We start from the raw sequence: 25,820 nt of genomic DNA on the forward strand, positions 1-25,820 counted from the left end.
GCAGGCAGTTGCTATTCTGTATTATATCAGCAAGAGAGCGAGGAACGAAACTACATGATGTTATTTGTAAGGTTTTATAGGTATAACTATGAATGGGTAATTTGACTCATATTAGCAAATTACTGACCATTTTTAAAGCCACCTTTGTTATATGCTCAGTGCTTTCCTTAAATGATCACATAGGAGGCAGCTGATGGGAGCAGGGTCATATTTTCTGCAGAAATAAAAATCAATTTGTTCACTTGCTCAGAATGGTATTTGCATATATATGTATATATATATTTTTTTTTTTTTCTACTAGAATTTTGATTTACCAGGGTGCTTGAGTTTATTTTTAATATGTTATACAATGTCCAATCCATAGCAACTACTTTGCAATTTGTCTCCATTGTTTACATTTTTTAGTTTTGCTCTTTTCTCTCTCCAGCTTTCACTGACCCCATCTAATGCTCTGTAAGGCTTCACATTTATTCCTACTGCTACTTTATATTACTCATCTTTCTGGCGGGAAGGGAAATCGTGTGACTTTTTATCACAAAATAAGGAAGTAAAAAATGTTTTCCCCTTCCCACCCCTAATTTGCATATGCAAATTAGGATTTGGATTCAGTTCTGGCGCATCTTTCACAAAGGATTCGGGGGTTTAGCCTAATCCAAAATAGTAGATTGAGTGCATCCCTAATAATAATCATTTCTATTTATATTATTATTATTATTATATTCCAGTCTCTTATTCAAACCAGTGCATGGTTGCTTGGGTAATTTGGACCCTAGCAACCAGATTTCTGAAATTGCAATAGCTGTTGAATAAAAAGCTAAATAACTCAAAACACACAAAGAATAAAAATGAAAACCAATTGAATATCCCTCTCTTCATTATACTAAAGGATAACCTAAAGGTGATTGGCCCCTTTAATAATGAGATCACCCATTATTAAATCAGTATTTGCAAGTAGAATGGAAGCAAAGAATACGTGTCTGTATGGGATTAAACTGTAATAATACACTAACTATGATTGTAGAAGAAATAAGCTTCTGTGCATGGGAAGGTGCAATCTGTAGAAATTCCACACGGTGGCGCCCGGTTTCCTTGCGCGAAGCTGAGGGTAATTCCTCGCCGCTGCCACTAGATGTCGCCCGGCGCCTGTAACTAAGCGCAGTGTTAGGAGGCAGCGGGGTCGGCTGCTATAAAAGTATCCGGCTCGACTCATGTCCGTGCAAAGTGCAAAGTTGCCGGTGAGTAAGACATGGCCGCTTCCCTATCGCTCTATTGCGCGCACTCCCATAGATCCGCCTTACACCGGGCGCCCGGCGAAAAGGATTTTTGAGATGATGTGAAACCGCGAGTCTTATGGGGAGAAACTCAGGAAAGTGCGAGCGGCACCCGAGAGAAAATCGGCTGAAACATGAGAGTTAATGGCAGTGCCCTGAACGGCACCTTGAGTTTTCCCGAGGAACTGACGCTGCACCGACCTCCCTGGGTTCCCACCGCCTTGGCTGCCATCCTCATCTTCACCATCGTCGTGGATATTCTGGGCAATCTCCTGGTCATCCTCTCCGTCTTCAGGAACAGAAAGCTGAGGAACGCAGGCAAGTAGCCGTGTGTGTGATCAACTGGCCCAAAGTTCCCTGTCCCCTTCTGCCTGTGCCATGGGCTTGTCTACTGCATCTGATCTAAAGCTCCTGCTTCTATTCCTGATCACTCAGCTGGGGAATAGGGCTTGAATGGCACTGAATTTGCCTTAGGAGAATGTCTCCTTCTCTGCTCACTCAGCTGGAGGAAAGGACATGAATAGCACTGAATTTGTTCTAGGACTGTGCCCACTTAATCTAGGATTGTGCCTACATTGCAGGTCAGTTAGTTGGAGGAAAGGGCATGAATGCCTACTGAATCTGATCTAGGACAGTGTCTACTGAATCTAATCTAGTACAGGCACTTGCATCTCTGGTCAATTAGCTGGAGGAAAGGACATGAATAGCACTGAATTTGTTCTAGGACAATGCCCACTTAATCTAGGACCGTGCTTACGTCGCAGGTCAATTGGTTGGAGGATAGGGCATGAATGTCTACTGAATCTGCTCTAGTAAAGGCGCTTGCATCTCTGTTCAATTAGCTGGAGGATGGGACATGCATGCCCACTTAATCTAGGACCGTGCCTACATTGCAGATGAGTTAGTTGGAGGATAGGGCATGCATGCCTACTGAATTTGTTCTAGGACAGTGCCTACTCAGGGCTGATCCCGCCCATTTTGCCGCCCGAGATGGCGTTCGTTCTGCCGCCCCCCTCCCCACAGCACTCACCTTTTCAGTGCCGGAGGGGGTCGGAGTCCGTGTCTCGAGCGGAGAAAGCGCAATCCAAATTTCAGGGTTGAAAAATGGAAATTTGCTTCTTAAAGTTACCAGGAGCGGCATTTTTGCAGCCCCTGGCAACCAGGGGGCGCTGCCACCTGAGGCAAGTTACTCAACTCGCCTAAATTGGCGGAGCGCCCAAGTGCCTACTGAATCTGATCTAGTGCAGGTGCTTGCATCTCTGGTCAATTAGCTGGAGGATGGGACATGCATGCCTACTGAATCTGCTCTGGGACAGTGCCTACTGAATCTGATCTAGTACAGGCGCTTGCATCTCTGTCAGTTAGATGTCAGTTAGCTGGAGGATGAGGCATGAATGGCACTGAATTTGCCTCCTTCCCTGCTCAGTTAGCTGGGGGTTGGGACACGCATGCCTACTGAATCTAGGACTGTGCCTATATCACAGGTCAGTTAGTTGAAGGATAGGGCATGCATGCCTACTGAATTTGTTCTAGGACAGTGCCTACTCAGGGCCGATCCTGCCCATTTTGCTGAGCGAGGCGGCCTTCGTTCTGCCGCTCCCACTCCCCATGGCACTCACCTTTTCAGCGCCGGAGGGGAGTGTGGGGGGGGGTTCCACGTCGCTAATGCAGAGAGCGCAATTGAGCCCTCTGCACTAGAGGAGCCAAATTTCAGGGTTGAAAAAGGAAATTCAGCTCTTAAAGTTACCAGGAGAGGCAATTTTGCAGTCCCTGGCAACCAGGGGGCGCTGCCTTCTGAGGCGAGTTTCTCAACTTGTCTAAATTGGCGGAGCGCCCCAGTGCCTACTGATTCTGATCTAGTCCAGGTGCTTGCTTCTCTGGTTAATTAGCTGGAGGATGGTACATGCATGCCCACTTAAACTAGGACCGTGCCTACTTTGCAGGTCAGTTAGTTGGAGGATATTGCGTGCATGCCCACTGAATCTGCTTTAGGGGAATTCCTACTTCCCTGCTCAGTAGCTGGAGGATGGGACATGCATGTCTACTGAATCTACTCTATGACAATGCCTAAATGCCTACCAATGCCTAAATGCTCTAGTGCAATTGCCTATTCAGTTAGTTGACAGTTAGATGACAGTCCACGCATGCCTCCTGAATTTGTTTTAGCACAGTGACTGCATGCCTGTTGGATCAGATAGAGGACGTTGGCTGCAGCCATAGACACATAATTAACTATAGGAGGAGACCTTATTGCTACTGCATTATGTGTGCCTTGGGCTGGTTTTTTCAATTTTGTGTATCTGTCGCCCTTCTGTGGAAGTGGGGCATTTACAGTATTTATATGTATTATACCATTTGTAACTAAAATAACCAAGTAACAAAGGGCAGCATTGTGCAATTTATAGAGCACATATACTGTTACCTGGTAACTATGCATCATTATCCTTGGTGACATAACTAACTACATTAACAACTCAAGGTGGGAAATTGACAATATGTCTAGCCCCATGTCAGATTTCAAAATTGAATATAAAAAAATCTGTTTGCTCTTTTGAGAAATGGATTTCAGTGCAGAATTCTGCTGGAGCAGCACTATTAACTGATGCGTTTTGAAAAAAAATGTTTTTCCCATGACAGTATCCCTTTAACTATAACAGAGATTCTCCAAGTGTAAAATGCTGTTTTACACTTCACTTGAATATTATGAAGAAGGCAAAATATTTGTTTAACTTGTAAAATACATTGGTTAGTGTTCCAGATGGTACAGGGAAGCGTTTTTTATGGTGCTAAGAGTCCAAAATTATATTCACCACATTTGAAAGCTCTTTCAGATGCTATTCTTACTATAACTGCTAATTATTATTGTTATTAAGTATGGATTGTTATTATGTATGGAGAAATGTGCTTTGTTTCCGCTATGGATAAATAGGGGATAATTCCCACCAACACATGGTAGAAGAAGGTTTTAAGAGTTTTAAGAGTAACTTCATGCCTGATATTGTCTATAGAGCAATTACTGTTAAATGCATTGCTCACCTTTAAATGATCTTTTAGTATGATGTAGAGACTGATATTCCGAGACAATGTACAATAGCTTTGTGGTTTTTGAGTTGTTTAGCTTTTTATTCAGCAGCTCTCCAGTTTGCAGTTTCAGTAGTCTTGTTGCTAGGGTCCATATTACCCTAGAAACCATGCACTGATTTGAATAAGAGGCTGGAATATGAATAGGAGAGGCCTGAATAGAAAGTTCTAATTCAAACTAGCAATAACTAAATGTGTAGCCTGAAAGCTTACAACCAAATACGCAACAATGTAGTCTATGAATTATAGATATAGATATATATATTCATTATACTATGACCACTTGGCTGTCCTTGTGTTTTTAGCTTTTTATGGTAGAGTTCATTGATCTCTGGGGTACCAGAAATTCATATAACTGAAATATATTTTAGAGGAAATAAACTGCGCCAATGATTGCATCTTGATTGATTTACCAAATGAGTTTCTTTTGAAACCTGTTTAGCTCTATTGACTTGCTCACCAAAGCCTGTTATTTCTTCATGACACGGGTATCTTAGATCTTGATTGGTTCATTGAAATTCCACATTTCTTTCACATGACCTGTGCATCTAAGCTTTTTCATGGTTCATGAAAATTCATCTTGGCCATGACCAGTATCTTTAAGTTCTTAATTGGTTCATTGAAATGCTGTAGTTCCTTCACCCATGGATGAGATTTGCCAATCTATGAGCTACAAGTAGAACTTAGTGTTCATTTATTGAATGCCTGGGGTTTCCTCAGACATTGGGGGAGGGTTGCCAAACTCAAAGTGTTGGAACCGAAAACTGCCAGGAGCCTACAAACAGCCCAATCCTTATATTCATTCGGATGATACATTCATGGACAACATAAATATTCTTCCTCCAATGTTTCATTGAAACAAGCTGAGTAGTTCATTATCATCTCACTGCTCTTTCTTAGAGGAAGATCTAAACTATATTGCAACATTCCAGGCTATTCCCACCATTAAACCACTACCATGTGGTTATCAGTTGCATTCTAGACAACAATATCTGGAGAGCAAAAGTCAACAGTAACGCACCATATAATGCTTCAGAGGTAAGGAATGTTATACAAGGGGATAGGACCATCCTAGTTACTTAGTTAAGATGGGTTGAAAAAAGTCCATGAAGTTTAACCCTTCCAAATGAATCCCAGCACACATACAGTACATACACACTGACCCCTCCATAAACTCACAAACTATATATACCAATGTCAGGACATTCCACAACCTCACTGTCCTCACTGTGAAGAACCACCTACGTTGCTTCAAATGAAAGTTCTTTTCCTCTAGTCTAAAGGTGTGGCCTCTGGTTAGGTGATCTATTTTATGGAAAAAAGATCTCCTGCTATTTGTCTATAATGCCCTCTAATATACTTATAAAGAGTAATCATGTCCCCTCGCAAGATTCTTTTTTCGAGAGAACAACCTCAACCTTGACAGTCTACCCTCATAATTTAAGTCTTCCATCTCCCTAACCAGTTTAGTTGCACTTAGTCTCTGCACTCTCTCCAGCTCACTAATATCCTTCTTAAAGGATCAGTAACATCATTTTATTTTAAAAAAATCGTTAGTATAGAATGAAAAAAAAAACACTAGGACAAATTAAAAATCGCTAAGTCTTTATTAAAAAATAACTCTGCTTGCGCTCCTCTTCAGAAAAGGCGATCCGGCGATCCATCGTGCAGCGCTCTATTTCTCCTCAATGCTTTCCTTATAGGAGATAGCCATAGTCGACATGTCACCTTTTCTGAAGAGGAGCGCAGCGGCGTTTTGGTAAGTAATTTCTTAAGAAAGACTTAGCGATTTAAAAGTTTAATTTGTCTTTGTTTTTTTTTTGTTCTATACTAACGGATTTTTTTTCTTAATAAAATTTATGTTACTAATCCTTTAAGGACCGAAGCCCAAAACTACACTGAATTCTCCAGGTAACACCTTACCAGTGACCTAAATAGAGGCAAAATAATGTTTTCATGCCTTGAGTTTATCCTTTTTTTATGCAAGACAGAACTTTATTTGCTTTAGTAGCCACAGAATGACACTGCCCAAAATTAGACAACTTGTTATCTACAAAGACCCCTAGATCCTTCTCAGTTAAGGAAACTCCCAACACACTGCCATTTAGTGTATAACTTGCATTTATATTATTTTTGCCAAAGTGCATAACCTGCATTTATCAACATTGAACCTCATTTTCCAGTTTGCTGCCCAGTTTCCCAATTTAGACAAATTCCCTCTGCAAAGTGGCAGCATCCTGCATGGAACCTATAGTTCTGCACAATTTAGTATCATCTGCAAAAATAGAAACAGTACTTTCAATGCCCACCTCCAGGTCATTAATAAACAAGTTGAAAAGCAATGGACCTAGTACAGAGTCCTGCGGTACTCGACCAACAACATTGGTTCACTTGGAAAATATTCCACCTACCACCACTCTTTGTAGTCTATCCTTTAGCCAGTTCTCTATCCAGGTACATATATTATGTTCCAGGCCAACATTCATTCATTTAACCATTAACCTTACTGTATCAAAAGCTTTCTCAAAGTCTAGGTAGATTACATCCACTGCCATTGCAGAATCGAGGTTCCCGCTCACCTCTTTATAAAGGACAATTAAATTAGTCTGGCAAGATCTTTTATGCATAAAACTGTCAGCTTTAACTTAATACTCTAGGCAGTTAAAAGAGAATGATCCAGGCCTTCAAAGCTCTCCATGCTGGATCACATCAGTGACACTGCACATGCTCAGTGTGCTCTTTGCTCCCATTGGAAAGCTAAACTTAAGGGTTGTCAAAAACGATCAAACTGTAAATAAGGTTTTAAGATGTATTCTGTGGGGAAGCGCAAACAAGAAAACTCTTGGTGCAGAATATCCAGATACGTAAGTGCTCAGTTAAAATTGCAAAAAACACATCCATCGTGTCAGTATGGTAACCCCACTAATTAAGGTAATAAGAAACTTCTCTGGAGAGAAAACCTACTCACCAGATTTAAGAGGTACAGTATAAAGGCCGAACACAGTTAGTTCAATCTTCACAACCTTGGATAAAACCTAGATAGGAAAGCCATATAGATAGTGAAGTATAGCCTTTTAATTGTTGATAAAAGAGCCCCCAACTGGGTATACTCACAAGATCCGAAATTAAAACAGCATTGAACAAATATTCAGATATTAATTCCTCTCATCATTTTACACTTTATAAATAAGCCCCTATATGTGGCCATTTGATGGGAACTGCAATACCCAGTACACTCAGACAATTAACTAGCAATATCTTAGCTCAAATCACTTGCAAACAAATGGGTGCCCTATATGCAAGGGAGGGGTATTGATTCCAGCCTTATATTCCCTAACTGCTTAACATGTACTCTGGTATCCTGACACTAATCTGACTTCTGAAAAATATATATTACAAATAGATAATTACATTACAAGGGCAATATAAATGTGTGTTCAACATGACTTGTTATTCAGTGAATGTGCGGCATATAGAGCTTGTATTGCATCAATCAAACCTGTTATTTCTGTTAAATAAATGTGTTCATACAGAGCTCATGATCTTATTTCAGGGTTAGGGAGGGGGAAGTTGTAAAATAATAATAATAATAATGGATTAGTACTTTATAATGAATGAATGGGAAAATATTTCATATTTAGCATGGTTTGTTCCTCTTGATTACCTTTTAGTGATAATTAGTTGTAACTGAACCAGGAGTCTTGCGTTTCAGTTCTCATTAAGCATATTTATAGGTCAGTCTGAAGCCTGTATGAAGCCTGGAGACAAGTCTGAATTTGCTCCTGGTTTTGCTCTGTGGAACAACTTCACTCTTCTTCACCTTATGAATATGTTTTTACTGGGACAATTAAAGTGTTCGATGCCTTCTCTCCAAGCTGAACGGATTCCTGTTGATGAGAGAATATCTTAAGCAATATTTATCCAGAACCATTCAGTATGACTATGGAAAGAGACAGAAGTCAGTAGACGTCAGAGAATCTCAAGCAGTTGCTCCAGTATCTCTTACTGTCTGGCTGCAGATTCTTCTACTTTATAGGTTTGGGTTAGTAATAGTTATTCCTGGAACACATTACTAGCAATTACTACCAATACCCACTGTCCTAGTCATTCATGGATGCCACCTAAAACACCATTCCAGTTAAGGCTGAATTATTATACTATTATTTTGTATCCTACAGCCAGTCCTCTATTTGTGTTATCAAGACCAACAAACCTTTTTAAAATAGACCCCACTCCACAGAGAATATGGACACTGGCGCTTAAAATAATGACCAAAAATAGCTCCAAACCCTCACCAAATGCGCCACTATGGAGGAACTCTAATTTTCAACATCTCCTGCAGCTGCCAGACTTCCACTATTGGCCTAAACTGGGGGTACGACACTTAAAAGATTTGCTAGTGGATGATACCTTCCCCACCCTGGCCCAACTCAAAGTAAAGCTGAATCAGCCTACAATTCAGGTATATCGAAATCTCCAACTACGGCATACATTTATATCCCAGTTTGATTCTCAAACCATCTTCATCATGATCCCACCCTATGAAAGTAGACTATGGGATCCCAACCCCAAGAAGCTAATATCTGATCTCTACAAATCCCTACTCCCTAGCTTAAGAAACCTCTTCAATGGGGCAAAGAACAAATGGGTCGAGGACATACCTCACCTTGACGACGTAATGTGGGAAGAAACAGTAGAGGGAGTATAGGACTTTCTAAATCTCTACTAGGGATAAAATGGTCCAATATAATAATGCATAGGACCTTTATTATCCAGATGAGACTAAAAGTAATGAGTAGAAACCCTAACGCTATATGCCCTAAAAACTCCAGATGCTGGGTTTTACCATCTGCTGTGGACCTATCCACTAATACACAAGCATTGGACCAAAGTGGTAAAATACCTCAACGACCAGATCCTGCTACCAGGAGCTCCAACCCAATAGATGTGTCTAGTGGATGATGTAGTCCTCCTGAATAAAACCAGAACGCTATACTTCTATGCAAAAAAACTTGCAGAAATTAAGTGGATGAGCCACCAACAGTTCAACAATGGGTACAGATGATAAATAATAAATTACCCCTTATCAAACTTAATTATATAGCCAGACGCTGTCCTCAAAAATTTGAAAAGGTTTGAGATCCATGGTTGGAAGCTGACCCAGAGTCAGCCCCCTCGGTCTGATAATACCTAACCTAAATGGGGAACCAATCCAGAATGCCCTCCCACGCCCAATTGGCCTTCTACCCTGGGTGCTTATATTTAATACTTAATATTTGACATGCTCTGAGGATGTTTAGTACAATTTTTGAATTGTCCTAGTAATGCTTGTTTATGTTTGTTTGTATTGTTGTGTTGTGAAAAATGCAAAATAAAAACCTTTTTTTTAAAAAAAAAAAATAGAACACATTGCAAACTCTAAATAAACTCCAGGAACTGCAACACCACCAGAACGTTATAAGGCATTGTCCCAACTGTCACACAGTTTCTCTGTCATTTTTATAGGGGTTGTTCACCTTCCAGCACTTCCACTTTCCATCAGTTCAGTTGTTTTCAGAGAGTTCACCAGAAAATAAAGACTTTTTTCAATTACTTTCTATTTTCTATTTGTGGTAATTTTTTTTTAATAGTGAATTTTAAAGATTCATTTTTCACCTTTTTGTGTCTTTCTGAAGCAGTTTGGGGAGGGGGGGTCACATGTATTTATCCAGTTGCCCTGCGCTTCTCCATTTTGGTCCTCTGGGGGGTCCTTACTACTTGAAGGATCATCCCTGAAAGCCCTTTTCTTCCTTTATATTTTCATCTTTATATCTCACTTGAGAAATTACTATCCTAATCAGCAGATTAAGCAAGTGTCATAGCTTCCCAAATTATAAGATCTTACTTGAGCCTCACGGGTTTATTCTTTGAGCCTCTGTCATATCTTCCCTATTCAAAAATATGATAAAATGTAGGCACTTACTAAGGCCCACTGGGTACAAAAATCCTTCTGAATCACTTGGTTGTCATTAGTTTGTGCATCTAGTTTGCGTATAAGGAGAAGCTAGAAATTTTACACAAAATGAATATGGGTATATGATCTATTATTCAGAATTTTTGAGACCTGGGGATCTTTCTGTAATCTGGATCAATAGGATTGTTTTACCTCCAATAAGTATTCCTGAAGCTTAGTTAGGATGAATGAAATGGTACTTTTATTATTACCGCGATAAAGGAAATCACTTTTAGAAATTATAATTGCTAGCTTAAATTGGTGTCTGGGAGATGGCCTTCTCGTAATTCGGAGCTTCCTTGATAATGAGTTTCCAGATAACTGCTCCCATACTTTATCATTATATTACAAAATGTGTTATACAGTAGATGGAAATAAGTTCTATAACCTTATACATTACAAGAATAATAATCATGAGAGCGTAACAAAGAGGATGATTTTGTTCTGTTGCTTTTGTGATTCTTAAAAGGAAGTGGGGAAGTGGCATGTCCTCTAAAGTTTAGTAGAATCTTCACAGCTTGTCTGTGCAAAGGAGTCTTTCCCTGTGGATATGGCAGGATTTGCTGTGTGACTCACTCCATGAATACAATAAGGACAGAGATGTAAAAGGAGAAAGTAAAAAATAAAAGAATCAGATAACTACAAAAGGGGTAGAATACAATTAATGTAGGGTGGATATGTCCTGAAATGCTCCAATATTCTGCATATCAAGCATTTTACTCTTTTTGTTTTTCATTGTCTAAGGCATTTTGTAATTAAAACATATATGGGGGAATGTAATAAAAATCGCTAACGGAAAAACTATTAGCAATGTGAAAAGTTATGCCTTTGTGCGAACAAATTTTGCTTTGTGCGAATTTAATATAGCTTCTGCGAGCCCGGAAACTGTTTAGCGACCACTTCCGACAGTGAAAGACCGTTTGCGAATTTTATAGTTTGCACCAATGCGCAGTCAATGTAATAAAACTTCTTACTTAAAAAGTCGTTATGTTTGCTCCAAAAGATCACGACACCTTCAAGCACTTCTTATGAGTGCGCAATTAAAATTCGCAATGCGCAATTAAAATTCGCAATGCAATAACAGTTTAAGGAACAATATTACATTGCGAGATGTGGATTTTTAGTCTTATTGGTGCGAATTGTTTTGCTCTTTGCGACTTTTATTACATTCCCCTGATAGTTTGATATATGTGCTGTTTATGAACCTTTGATAATTTTACTACCCTGCTTTTTAAAGCTTTTGATTTATAATCGTCTATTGATTTATAATCGAGGTCTATTTCTTTACCACAACATATTGATCATTTGATACATCAACTTGACATCTGCATTCAGTTATTAAAAAGGTGCTAAATAATTGTTATAATCCATATTTAAGGACAGCATATTTGACACCTGCTTCCAGAAAAGGGGATAGTATTAACCAAATGATTCCTTGCTTTAGCTGTAAAAAAACTACATATAGAATGGCTAAAAAAACAAAACAAAATCCATATTGCAATAAATTCTGAACATATCTAGTGCAAAGGTATATGGCTGGTACAACATGGTACTGAAATGAGCCTGCTGATATACGCAGGCCAAAATCAGCGCCTATTTAGGCATTAGCCTCCTCTCCTGCCTGCACCCAGAATCATTGTGTCGACTTGGGTGCAGGCGTGCACGGCCGATTTTGGCTCCTGATAAAATTTAACCTACTGGGGAGTCAGTGGAGGGAGTGGTGCAGATGATGTTGGAAGCAGGGCGATGTTTGGGGGGTGGGTATGTGATGCCAGGAGAAGGGTTATGGCGATCAGCTGATTGCTGTTCCAAAACCTGTCTGAATTTACTTATTTGGAAATCTGGATGTGAAGCACTAATTAATATAAAAAAAGTAATATACTTTGTTTATTATACTCCCCCTTATTCTGTACTTTCCCCTACAGTTCCGACTGCATACTACCACTCACATATGGTTCCTGGCATGTTTTGTCTAGAACTGACTTTGTAAAAGAAATTTGCCTCCTCCTTTACACCACCATTAAGTACCTGGTAATTTCTCTGAAACCCATCCGTTCATTTCAATATCTTTCTAGAATTTGAAACTTCTGAAAAAGATACAATCTTAATCTTAGTCCATTATTTATATATTTATATTGATTCCATATTACTTGTATATCCTAAATTGCAGATTTTGCATATATTACACCCTGCAAATTTGTATTTTCTTTTGAAGAACGGATGGTTCTATAAACCTCATTACATTCTTAGCAGTGATGGGTGAATAAATTCGCCAGACGTGAATTTGCTGTGAATTTCTGCGTTCCGCTGCTGGCGAATAAATTAGCAAAATCCGTCGGCGTCAAAAAATTTTGCACATGCGTGGAAAAAGTGTCTCGCGTCAAAACCATTGAACGTTAACATTATTCGGACGCCCATTGACTTTAACGCCGACATCAGAATTGACACGGGCGTTGACATTTACATTTCCCAAATTTTTCGCTGTTTCGCGAATTTCGCAGGAAATTGGCGAATTTTCCAGTGAATCGAAACGGGACAAATTCGCCCATCACTAATTCTTAGCTGTTCTGAATCTAAATCTCAGAACATTTTCAATAATCTCCTGTAATACATAATCTTTAGTTAAAATATACCAATGCTTAATAATAATTGTATTAAAATCCCTTGATTATCTATTAACATTTACGCTCTTTTTGTAGTTTCCCATTTGGTCAGTAAATCCCTTATATCCCATTGGCCTGCTTAGTCCAAAGCATCCTAGAACCTGGATTTGCCATACAATTTCTCTTTACTTTGAAGAATATTATTAAGTAATATGTTTATAATAATGTTTATTTTTAGTTACTTCCTTAAAATAATCTTTTGTATATAATCTCCATTTACAAAAATATCTATCATTTGTGCTGTAGTGGCATTAGCCACATTAAATAATCCCCTCCCCCCCCCTCGTCCATAAATAAGTTAGCATTATGAAAGGCAAGAAAATAGTTCCCATGGTGACTCCACATATTTGCATATCATAAAATCCATTAAAATTAATACAATTAATACTCAATACAAACTCAAATTTCCATAATATAACATCTATTTTGATGCTCTTCTGTCACTTCTAAAAGAGACTTCAGGTCTATAGTATAAAATCTTTTTCTCAGCATATATTACTCAAAAGAGAAATTATTTTTCAATATAAAGAATTTTATTGAGGTTTAAAGTTAGATGGAAATGGTATGGAAGAAAGAAAAGAAGAGAGGGAGAGAATATGTACCGGTAATGCAATTTATGAAAAAGAAGCAAACGTGAAAAAGGATATGCAATGATAAGGATTAAAACAGTTGACCATTGACTGGCACTCCTAGTTATATAAGGTAATATTGTCTGTATCTATCACTTTATTATTCTAGTAATATTTACCAAGTTGGATTCCTGACACCCATGCCATTTATTTATTGTTTACAATTACATTCACCTGTTATCGTGTGAGGGTTCTTGGAGCTCTGGCTTTTTCCACACCCTTATTATATTCAACTATTCTTCTGAATTGTATTGGAGGGGACGCAGAACACAAGAGCACAAACAACGTACTACGTATCTGATAGATCTGCGTAACAATAACCAATCTCTGTAGCAAGCACTTCATATTGGACCTATGTCACTATACAGTGATTTCCCTTTCCCAACAGGGTGGTATTTATATGTAGGCACTCAAAGGCACAGGGCCAGTGCATAGGGTGGCAGTTTTTGGGGAGGCTATCTAATTTAATACATTTTTTAAAGAAAAAGAAAATTCCCCTAGCTGCCACTGGAGAATTTTTATATATAGGGCTCACTGTGCCGACAGCTGTAAGTGACGTGTAACGGACGTAGTGTCATGCAGTGCAGTTAGGTCTGGTTGCACACATAGCTGCTCCCCAATCAGTACTGGGACAAACCCCACAGCTAACTCCAGAGAGAGCTGTCTATCTTTGGTTTTGGGTCTGCTATTAAAATTATAATGATAAGTGGCCTTATCATTATATTTTTTATGTATCCAAATAATATTCCTTAAGCTGGCCATAGACGCAAAGATCTGATCGTATGAATCAAGGATTCGTACGACTTTCGGACCGTGTGGAGAGTCCCGACATTTTTCGTCCGGCGGAGATCAGTCGTTTGGTCGATCGTACGTTTTTCAGTGGGAGACTGTCACTAGCTTTTGTTGGACATAATTTTCGTACGATTGCTGTCAGGTGCAGAACATCAGCTGATCTGTTCTTTTCTACTTTATTTGATCGGAATGGTTAGTGGCAGGTCGGGAGATGGGGACGTCTGATCGTTCGATGATTTGTACGATCGGATCTTTGCGTCTATGGCCAGCTTAACTCACAACAGTTCCATGCCCTTTATCTGCTTGTCTCTATCTTAATCTTTTTAAGCAAATAATTATAATTTCATTTTTTTTCTTTCTCTGTAATAATAAAACAGTACAGGTATGGGACCTGTTATCCAGAATGCTAGGGACCTGGGGTTTTCCAGATAAGTGATCTTTTTGTAATTTGGATCTCCATACTTATGGACTAACAAAAATCATAGCTATGATCAAGTACAAGGTAACCTTCTATTAATAGAGAAAAAAAAGTAAATCATGTAAAAAAAAGAAAAAGTTAATTATTTGATTAACTTGGAGTCTATAGGAGATGGCCTTTCCGTAATTTTAAGCTTTCTGGATAACAGGCTTCCGAATAATGGATCTCATACCTGTATTACCCTTTGCTAAATCTGTAAACTTTGGTGCTAAAGTATTAGATATAATATCAATCCAAATGTTGTTACTGGGCGGCATGTTTCCATTTACCAGCTTTTCAATTAAAATGATTATTGTGACTTTTCACTGCGTTACTGAAAGCGGAATAATTGCCTTTCCAAAAAATAAAAGCTTTCGCAGTGACAGCACTCTAAACAATGTAACAGGGTGCTGACAACAGTCAAGCATTCTTTTAATCATGTTTTCAGAGCGTTTTGACTCCCCATGGAGAGTGATAGAACCAAGACCATTTCTACTACAATAATCATTTACTTTAGGTGAGCAAAACTGTCAATTAAAATTGAAATCAAATGGCATTTGAGAAGCATACATTAAAAAGAACACGTGTATCTTTGCTGTCTTATTTGTACACATAAAGATACGTTTGAAGGGAGAACATATGCTGAAAACATAAAAATAAGTCGGCGCTGAGTGCTTATACGCTGATTTGTAAGGGATTAAAGATCTAAGTATGTATTCTCTATGATTATCTCTTCATTCTGTAGTAATAGGACAGTATAGCACTGAACTAGTAGAAAATACTTTGCTGCATTTCTTCCTGCGTAGGAACTCATTGAAGATCCACCACATGGGAATGTAGGTTAAAATGCCTGGGTGGAAGAGGCCTTTCTGTTTAAAAAAATGGTTGTCGCCTTTTTTTGGTTCAGGTCCCCTTTGGACGGCCAAAGAGCTGACACACATTCACACGCAATCACAGAGTAGTCCAACAATCTACACCTAGATATTTTCATGTCTGTCTAGTAATAACAGTAGGTGAAAGCAATACCACTTTAACCCACAACATAACCTATATGAATGTAGGGAATGACCTAGTACTGGAATTATTGACGGTTTCCTTCACAGATAAAATAAACACATGACAAAGGTTAGAGTTAATTTGCGCCTACACTAATGCTGTTTGCGTTTGAGTCACTTATTATCTAAAATAATAAGGAATGATATAGAAAGTCCTAAGTAGACCACTAGATGCAGTATGATACATAGAGCACAAAGTCACTGTGGCCCATTGCCTTTAAGTCAGTGGCAGATAGCATGGGTGGTGACAGGTTTTCCCTGCTGATTTAAACTATGTGTGCCATTAGCCTGTTCCAGATTCCAGATCTTTCATTATACTTCTTAATGATATTTTCCTTCTTAACTCCTTATTTTGCTTCCAGTTAAATCTGTCTGTTGTGATTTTTACTTTACACCTTTTGAAAATATAATATTACCCCACTATATGCAACAAGCAGCTCATTTCGAGGCATAATCACTGCAACAGGGAATATACACTGGGTCGTCCCTTATGGTGGTCAATCAAACATGGGAACTCTTTGTGCAAGTAGTGAGTAAGACTGGAAAACCTGGAATTTATTTGTAAAGTGTCCGTACAGGTTGTGATCTGACCCTCTCACGGGGAACTACCTACCACAGTAAATCAAGAGGAGTAAGTGATGTTTCAGCCTGGGCTTCCAGGTTTTTAAATAGTGATATATAAGGGAGTGAGGTTTTCTTCACTCAAGGAAGCTACGTTCCCCACCAATCGGCTGCCCGAGTTAGGTTTAGAACAAAGATGGTGGTATGGGATGCAACACAACGTTAATGTGACACTGCGTACAAGGGGTGGGGTGGACGTCAGGAAGGGGCCCTGTGGCTACAAGATGGGCCCTTGGTGTTACAAGCAGCACACAAATAACCAATTGCAGCAGCCGCAGCGTTTCTGCAAATAAGCTTTCACTGACTTGACATCAGGGATAAAAGGCTTAAGTGCTCTAGTTTCATTTATTAACTGTGCTATGAGCAAATCCTGCCGGGGCCAAGAGTGTGGGGCTCATTATCAGAACAATCATGACTTAAAACAAGACCAGAGCCATATGATAAAGAAAACATCAAACCCCATTGCAATATAACTGCTGGGGCATTCTGTATATACTGTATACAAAGACATACAGGAGCTTAGCTACACAAAAGCAGGGGCAGCAGGGTCTGTGCAGTGTAACTGTTGGGACATAGACAACTGTAGGTAACTGGAGTTGTGCAGTATAACTTTATGAAGACTGGTAGTTGTGCTATGAGGCATGCAAATAAATATGACTCTGAGGTTCGGGATGATGTCTACTGCAATGAGGTTAAAATATGCATCTAATGAGCAAATACACTATCAATGTCAAAATTTATTTCATCATGTTCAGCCAAAAACTCCGATTACATCCGCACAGATTTTTTCCACTTATTTATTATTAGATTTTCCCGAAATTGTGGTTTGCAGCAAAAAATCAGAATTTTTGAATTTTCCACCAATAAACTGATTTTGTATGCTTTTTTTCCCCAAAAACTCAGAAATCTTCAGGGTATTGCACGAAACACAGCGCATATCAAAAAAATCAGTGGGACTTCTCCCATTGACTTATATGCAACCTCGACAGGTCTGAGATGCTGGATTTTCTGATTCTGACATTTTCCGTCCTCCGGGTATAATACATTCTGAAAAATTTGTGATTTTCTAAAAGTCAGATTTTATACTAAAAAAAATCAAGAATTTTTGCATTTGAATTTTAGTAAATAACCCCCTACATCGCCTAAAGTATATCAACAATCTGTCTTTAATAATCTGTCCTCAGTTGGAAGACTCACTGCTGAATTCCAGACTATTTCCAGAAGCAAGATCAGCACAAGAACTATTTGTAGGGAGTGTGGAGTTTATACAGATGATCAGAGGCAAATGAACCTAACACACCAACGAGGACTGGAGTGGTGGAAAGCTTCCCACTTATCACTATGGATCCTGTAGCATGGTGGAACAATAAATTGCATTTAACCATCTGGCAGTCTGACCAAAAAGCATAGGTTTAGCCAATGGCGCAATAACATTATCTGCTTGACTGCACAATGCCAACAGTAAGTTTGCTGGAGGAGGAATAATGGTCTGAGGTTGTTTTCCATAGTTTTGAACTAGGGCACCTTGATTGACTGAAAGCAGACCTTACACGCTACATCATACAGTGACATTTATAACACTTTCCTGCTTCCAACTTTGTTTCAACACTTCAAGGAAGGCTTGTTCCTGTTGCAGCACAATCATGCCCCATGCAGAAAGTGATGTTCATACAGAGTTGGTTGGCTAAGATGGGAGTGAAAGAACCTGAATGACCTGCACAAAGCCCTGACTCCAGCCAAACCTCAGCTGACTGCACTCCTGTCCTGATCCCCAACACCAATGCCCAGACCCACTAATGCACTAATGCTGATATTTGCACTTTTGGGTTTGGTTGGTCGCATCAGCAGGGAAAAGAAGGCACAAATTGCCCTGATGCATGTAGATCCAGTGCCGAACCTGACCCAGCATAGAGAGCTCAGGTGCACACATCTGAACCCATTAGTAGCCTAGATGGGGATGGGGGCGGCAAATGAAGGACCATCTTCATATTTATACCCTATAGGGATAAGGATTTAGTGGCCATATAGTGTACAGTTGTGAGTTACAAACCTGTGGTATTGCCCATATTTCTTATTTCAGTGCTTTGCCATCTTGATTTGTGCATGTGAAACACGGCACACATTTTATATTCGTTTGCAAAACCACACAGTAATATGTGACAGATACACAACAAACAGCTGCCTCATCTATACAAATAACCTTCATTTATCTGTAAAATGTTGGCCAAGTCAATAGCGCACCTGCAGCCTGCACAGCTCTGCCAAGTGAGGATCATTTTTAAAAAGCAATGTAATCTAATATTGTACATGGAATCATCAGTTACAGTACAGCCAACAGTACCAAAAAAACAGCAGTTTTGCTCAGAACCACATCAAAGGAAAGAAAGAAATAAACCTGCCAATTGTTTTTTTCCCTTCACACCAGCATAGCAAAAATATCTATTTGTCCCCATTTTCAACAAAGAACAGTTGTCCCTCATTGAGTTGCTCCTTGTCTAATTGAAATGATTTGTGTTGTGGCCCAGGTTTGTTGTATGGTGTCCCTGCTGTTGCTGAGCAACAAATCCCAGCATGTCTCCAAACAATTGCCTATTAGAGAATGAAAATGGGGCCGTACTACTGTAACAGCTGAACAACTATTGATCCTCATGGTCTGTTGGTTTGTTTCTGTGACCCATATAACTTGGATTTCAGCCCTTTATCCAGGTAATTGTCTTACAATGTTGACAAGGCAGTGCATTTGTACAAATTAGGAAAACCGGGCAAGATTTCCTATGATTGACGCGGTGATCAGCCAATCGGCGATCACCACTTCATAGCTCCACTCCTGATGTCACGACCGCCCCCCGCAGAATCACAACTCCGTCCCCATTGCACCATGGCCCTGCCCCCTGCCCGAATTCAACCGGGCCAAAAGGTGGCAACCCTAAGTCTACCCTGCCTAATTCTGAACAGAATGATCCGATATTGAGCTGAGATGGAATTATTTTCACCCTTTGCCCCAGCTGAATGGGAAGTTGATAACTGTCAGTGTATGTGCACCTTTATTCATTTTCCTGACTGTGTTTTACTTAGTAAGTTTGTTCTCTTCTTTGCAATATTAGTTGCTTTAGCAGTATGGGCACATTACATACTGTACCTACAATAAGCTAGGCCTTTATAATTTAAGGTTGGTTCATATTCAAGTTAACTGTTAAGATGTTTAAAATGGGTAATTCTGAGCAACTTTTCAGCTGGTCTAAATATTTTCTTTTTTTTTATAGTTTTTTGAAATATTCACCTTTTTCTTCACTCTTTCTGGCTTTCAAATGGGGTCACTGACTTATCTAAAAAATCGTAAAAAGCCTGTAAAGCTTAAAGATTTATTGTTATTTCTACTTTTTATTGCTCAGTTTTTTTTATACAGGCCCTTTCCTATTCATCTTCTAGTCTCTCATCCATGGTTGCTAGGGTAATTTGAACCCTAGCAACCAGATTGCTTGAATTGCAAACTGGAGAGCTGCTTAATAAGAATCTAAATAACTCAGAAAAAAACACAAATAATAAAAAGTGAAAACCAGTTGCAAATTGTCTCAGCCTATCACTACATCATTGGTCCCCAACTGCTGGGCCGCGGCCCAGAATTGGGCCGTGGACACTCCCGCACTGGGCCGCCGGCGCATCCAAAGTTGCTGATGACCCCCGCTGACCCTGCCCCCGCTGACCCTGCCCCCGCTGACCCTGCCCCCGACCCCACCCCTGAACCTTGCAAAATAAAAAAAAATTTTGCCCCGGTCCAAAAAAGGTTGGGGACCCCTGCTCTACATCATACCAAAAGTGAATTTAAAGGTGAACAACCCCTTTGAATGTTATTTTTTGGAATAAATATAACGTACTAGAGTATGTTGTGTCCATAACTATAAGCCACCACCATGGCTTCATATTGTAAGCTTTCCATTTTGTATTTAATATATAGAAGATCCCAAAGTAAATTTGCTAAAGGAAGAGGCACAGGTGAATCGCTCTGAGCCTTCAGCTGGGGGAGCGAATCAAAACTGTGTTGTTGAATCGCAAGCACTCAGCAGACTTCCCAACAGATGTGTAAACATTTCAAAAAGTTTATTTGATACTCAAGGAGGTAGCCTTACGCGTTTCATGTTTCACAACTACTGTACATCATTTTTGGAATAGAGAGATGAAGCATGATATATTCTGTTGATCCCAATGCATTTTCAGCAAGATTTTTCAATGATCAAAATGAAAAAAGGGCATTTCAGAATGCCAGGAGTCATAAGGAGGGGATCAATATCTTATTTTTCTGACATTGCCCATCTTACCCCAAATTGTACCTTGCAAAATAACTATCGTCACGTGTGTGTCAAACATGAGAGTGACTTGCAAAGTGACGGTCATTAAAAAAACCTTATTTCCTCACTTCATTATAGACACTGCTTGGATGATGGTGATATTGATATTTCTTAATGATAGTGTTCCAAAAAGGTACACTGGCACACAGGGCAATTGAAAAAGCAGGGTTACCCCTTGCTACTTTTATTTAAGCGGACGTGCGACGTTTCGGGGTTCCTACCCCTTGAGAAAGGGGTAGGAACCCCGAAACGTCGCACGTCCGCTTAAATAAAAGTAGCAAGGGGTAACCCTGCTTTTTCAATTGCCCTGTGTGCCAGTGTACCTTTTTGGAAGCCTTTACCGAGGGGGTTGCCGAGCCCTCTACCCTGAGCACCGGGCGTCATTGATTACACTGAGGAGTGTGCTCTGCTTCACCATCTATTTTAGCTCTTAATGATAGTGGGCTGACTTGCCTTATGACAGTGATGAGGATAAATGATAATGGACTGGGGGATACGATATACTATACTATACCGTGTCATCTTATGGCCTTTAGCTTCTCCTATGGCTACAAGAAGCATCTCTAAAAATTCTGAATCTCTTTTATTTGAAGTGTGCATGAGCATAAACATTGTACTGTATAAGGACTGGGTCAGAATGAAATATTGATCTCTTAGACAAGACGACAAGACATTGTGTTAATATTATTCCCTGTAATGGGTATAAGAATATGTGGGCATATTGCAAATTGCCAATATTTGTAAAACAAACTTGAAAGAATACCCTTCAACCTAAATAATTTAGAATTTTAAAACACCCACATACATAATTTTGAGTTTTGAGAACGCCCATAAACTCCCATGAACTCGTAATTCGACCGAAATGAGACCAAATGCAATTTATTATAAAATTTTAATTTTTCAAACTCGGGTGAATGGGATCAACCCGCAAACTTGAATAAAATTCGAATTGAATTTGATTAGAGTTTTTTCTCTAAAAAAATTTGATTTTCAGGAAGGCTGCAAAGAAATCCAAATTGATCCCAGGACATCCCCCATAGGCTAAAACAGCAGTTCGGCAGGTTTATGGTGGCGATTAGTCAAAATTGAATTCTTAAAGGGCCAGTACATGATCAAATTTTAACTATTCCCTAGTCGATTTTCACTTAAAAAAACTCAAAAACTCGAAATTTAAATGAGAAAATTTGAATTTTCACTTCGACCCTTGATAAATCTGCCCCAATATCTCTGTGTTTGTCTACCTATTTATTATAATACTTGTCCTCCCTGCGTGTACTTGTATATTGCAGGACTGTACAATGCTGCGTATTGTTGTAGCACTTTATAAATAACGTTATAAATACATATTCAACATTCACAGGGCCTTTCATGACTGCAGTGAAGGTCAATTCAACAAAGAGTAGGTGATAGGAACAGTGTAATTGCACTAGGAAAACGTAAGCCTTCTATCAGTTCATGCTTAGTTATCCACCATATTTATATCTTACCATTTCAGTTTATATTCCTCCCCCCAAAAAATCTGTGTTAAAGATGTTATAGATAAATAAACAAAAAAAAATTGATTGCTTGTTACCATACTTAACTTGAAAACATAAAAACAAACCCCCATCAAAGGAAAATCACAAACTATTTTATTGTATTTTTTGTCTTCTTCTGATTCTGCTGCCATCATTACATGTGTGTTTTTCCATACAGTGACCTTGGCAGTAATAAGGTGGTAAGCTCTTTGGGATCTGAGGATCAGGATACAATATTGTGTAGTAATTATCAACATGCTATTCTTTTGTTTTCCCAGCCAAACAATATCCTTAGCAATATGACCACAGCCAGTGAGTTATATTCACATCAGTGACAGAAATTTAAACCCAGTGTTAGAAAATAAAACTGTATTTACAATACAGGGACATATTTATTATGCTGTATAAAACACAGCAGGATACTACACCACACATTGTCAGGCTTAACAAAAACAGTGTAAATTTTCTATGTATTTTTTCTGTGCAGGTGAAAAATGAAGTTGTCTCACAAAATACTTTGTGGGCACCACAATTTATTGTGTGCGCTGGCCTCAATATGTATGTGAGCGCAACATTGGTGGGGGCTCAAAGGGTCGTGGAGAAAGAGTCCTTGGGGCAGATTTACTAAAGGACGAAGTGGCTAACGCTAGCGACATTTTGCCAGAAATCCCATCCGCAGGTATATCTCCAATTTACTAACAGGTGCAGGTGACAATTTGCTAGCGAACGGGACCGTCGCTAGCATATGTATGCACTCCAGTCGACTTTTCGTTCTGGCGAATTGAAGTTACTTTGCAAATTGACTTCGCCACCTCAGACCAGGGAACTGATGAACTGAAGCTTCAACCTCCTCAATCCTATATCACTTACATCATATCCTGTCTGCTGGAAATGCATTACAGTTGTAAAAACGCTGGCGACATTTCCTTTTTTTAAGCGGGATTGCCTGCAAAAGTCCTAACTATTACACTTTTTTGGGTTAACCTTTTTCCCCAGACATCTGAGGGGCATGGAACATTAATTTTAGGATGGGCTCATGTGCAGGGCATTAGAGGATCTCTTTTGTCTTTATTCAGGTTCCATGGACATTGTAATAAAAAGTGGCCACTTCAAGCATTTGCAACAACATCTCTAATAAAGACGTCCATACGACTTTAATGTACCCGCCTTATTCAAATTGACCTAAGCATAAGAAAATTAACTCGCTAGGCAGAAGCAATTTATCATAATTTTGCTTTAAAACACTCACATTGCCGAAGTAACTCTAGCGAAAAGTCGCCATAGTTCGCCACCCAGGACACAACTTTGCATTTTAGTGAATTAGTGTAGTGGTAACGAATTTTCGCCTGGCGAAGTGTGCGAAGTGTTGACTGGCGACAATTCGCCCTTTAGTGAATCTGCCCCCATGGATTCAAAAAAAGGACAGAATTTGTTCTGGAAAGTTCTGAGCACAAATGCAGTGTAGAGTTGGCATTCCTAGTAATATGGAAAAAGTGAGTTATTATGGATGGATAAACCCAGAGCTCCAACATTTGTCCTTTTTAAAGAGATTTTCTGCAATAGTAAGACAGTGCCTTTTTCATAATGGGAACTGAGCTTACATAAATCCATATTGGTGGCAAAACTTTAATGCTTAAATGATTTTAGTAGCCTGAAAGTATGGTGCTAAAAGCAGGGCCGGAACTAGGGGTTGGCACTCAACTAGGCTCAACTAAAGGGAGACGCTGGGCAGGTATGTACCTGTCTTCTGCCTACATCTAGTCCATGTTTGCTGCTTTCCCCACCTCCCTCCCCTCCGGCATTCTTCCCCGCCTCCCTCCCCGCCTCTCAGGCATTTTCCCCACCTCCCTCCCCTTCGGCGCTCTCTCCTCCTCTCCGGCTCTTCCCTAACTCCCTTCGCGGTGGCCTGCCGGGTCGCCTAGAGCGTCCGGTCAGCTTGGCCCGGCACTGGCTACAAGTTATGAATAAAACTCTATTGCAGAAAACCAGGGCTGTGGAGTCAGTACATAAATCCTTCTACTCCTCGGTTTATGGTACCTCCGAATCCTCTGTTTTCAAAGGAACAGTAACACCAAAAACTGAAAGTGTATCAAAGTAATTAAAATATAATGTACTGTTGCTCTGCACTGGTAAGACTACAACTCCAACTCCACAGCTCTGCAGAAAACTCCAGGTCCCAAGCATTCCAGACCCCATAACTGACATGCATTCAGGTTGGATAAGATTAAAATGACAATGGAGCTTTTTATCAGGCCAAACATACTCTGTAATGTGAAAGTGTAATAAGGTGTGTGGCAATATATGTGTATAGTTTTATTCATATAGCACTACTTCAGTCTGTAGCGCAACATATATAATAGCAGTTCTATGGTGAAGACTGACATTGGGAAAGTTCTATCAAATGATTTAGCTGGAAATGGCTTCTTGCAGATGGCTACTGATTTCATAAACAGATGTGCAGTTTTAGTATTGTGGTACATTTCTGTATTTTAGCACTTTTGGCAGTGCCTCAGCTGGCGCTCTCTATCAATCCAGCAGGGTTTCCACCTATAGCGCTAAAAAAAAGCACTCACATTCTAAGGTGTTTAATAGTTTTGGAACACTGCAACAGGCTTGCCTTCTCACCCAAGTTTTACTTGGATTTATCTATCAGTAACAGAACCACCTTTATCAATATTTCCTGTTTCTTAAAAGAACAGTAACACCAAATAATGAAAGTGTTTTAAAGTAATGAAAATATCATGTAGTGTTGCCCTGCACTGGTAAAACTGATGTGTTTGCTTCAGAAACACTACTATAGTTCATATAAACAAGCTGCTGTGTAGCAATGGAGCCAATTGAAAAAAGTCTATATGGCACAGGATAAATAGTGGATAACAGTGTGTAACCTGAGCCCTTTCTCAATGGCTGCCCCCATGGCTACACAGCAGCTTATTTATATAAACAATAGTAGTTTTCTGAAGCAAACACACCAGTTTTACCAGTGCAGGGCAACACTGCATTATATTTTTATTAATTTAAAAAAATTAATTTTTTTGATGTTACTGTTCCTTTAAGAAATTCCCTACCAAGATATTGTGGGGATAAGTGATTAATTATGGGTTTAAAAATAACGTGTGACTATTCAACAACATCAGAAACCCAGGGTGATGATTGCTGGTGTTATCTTGCTGATCCTGTGAATCAACATACAGTAACAATGGATTATATACTACTTCATGCACATTAACATAATTTCTCAGTTTGTTGGCATTCTGAACCTATTAATCCACTATCTGGTTTATCATACTTCCTAGGGGTTCACAGCATAAAATGTTGCTCCCTTGCTATGTTCTGTATTAACCAGTTAGGACCCTCTGATTTTCTTAGCGGCTTCTTTGGAGATGCCTGCGGTTG

General features: G+C 39.4%; 1 protein-coding gene across 1 annotated transcript in view; it reads left to right on the forward strand.

Moving 5' to 3' along the window:
* Positions 1–1,173: 1,173 nt before the first annotated feature.
* mtnr1a.S (melatonin receptor 1A S homeolog) overlaps positions 1,174–25,820 on the forward strand; it is a 95,198-nt gene continuing 70,551 nt past the window's right edge. Inside the window, exon 1 of the mRNA XM_018243177.2 lies at positions 1,174–1,589. Within this exon, the coding sequence (XP_018098666.1) occupies positions 1,406–1,589 (184 nt within the window). The 5' untranslated portion in view covers positions 1,174–1,405. The remainder of the gene's footprint in view (positions 1,590–25,820) is intronic.

The sequence above is a fragment of the Xenopus laevis genome, chromosome 1S, assembly GCF_017654675.1.
Source record: "Xenopus laevis strain J_2021 chromosome 1S, Xenopus_laevis_v10.1, whole genome shotgun sequence".
Lineage (NCBI taxonomy): Eukaryota > Metazoa > Chordata > Amphibia > Anura > Pipidae > Xenopus > Xenopus laevis.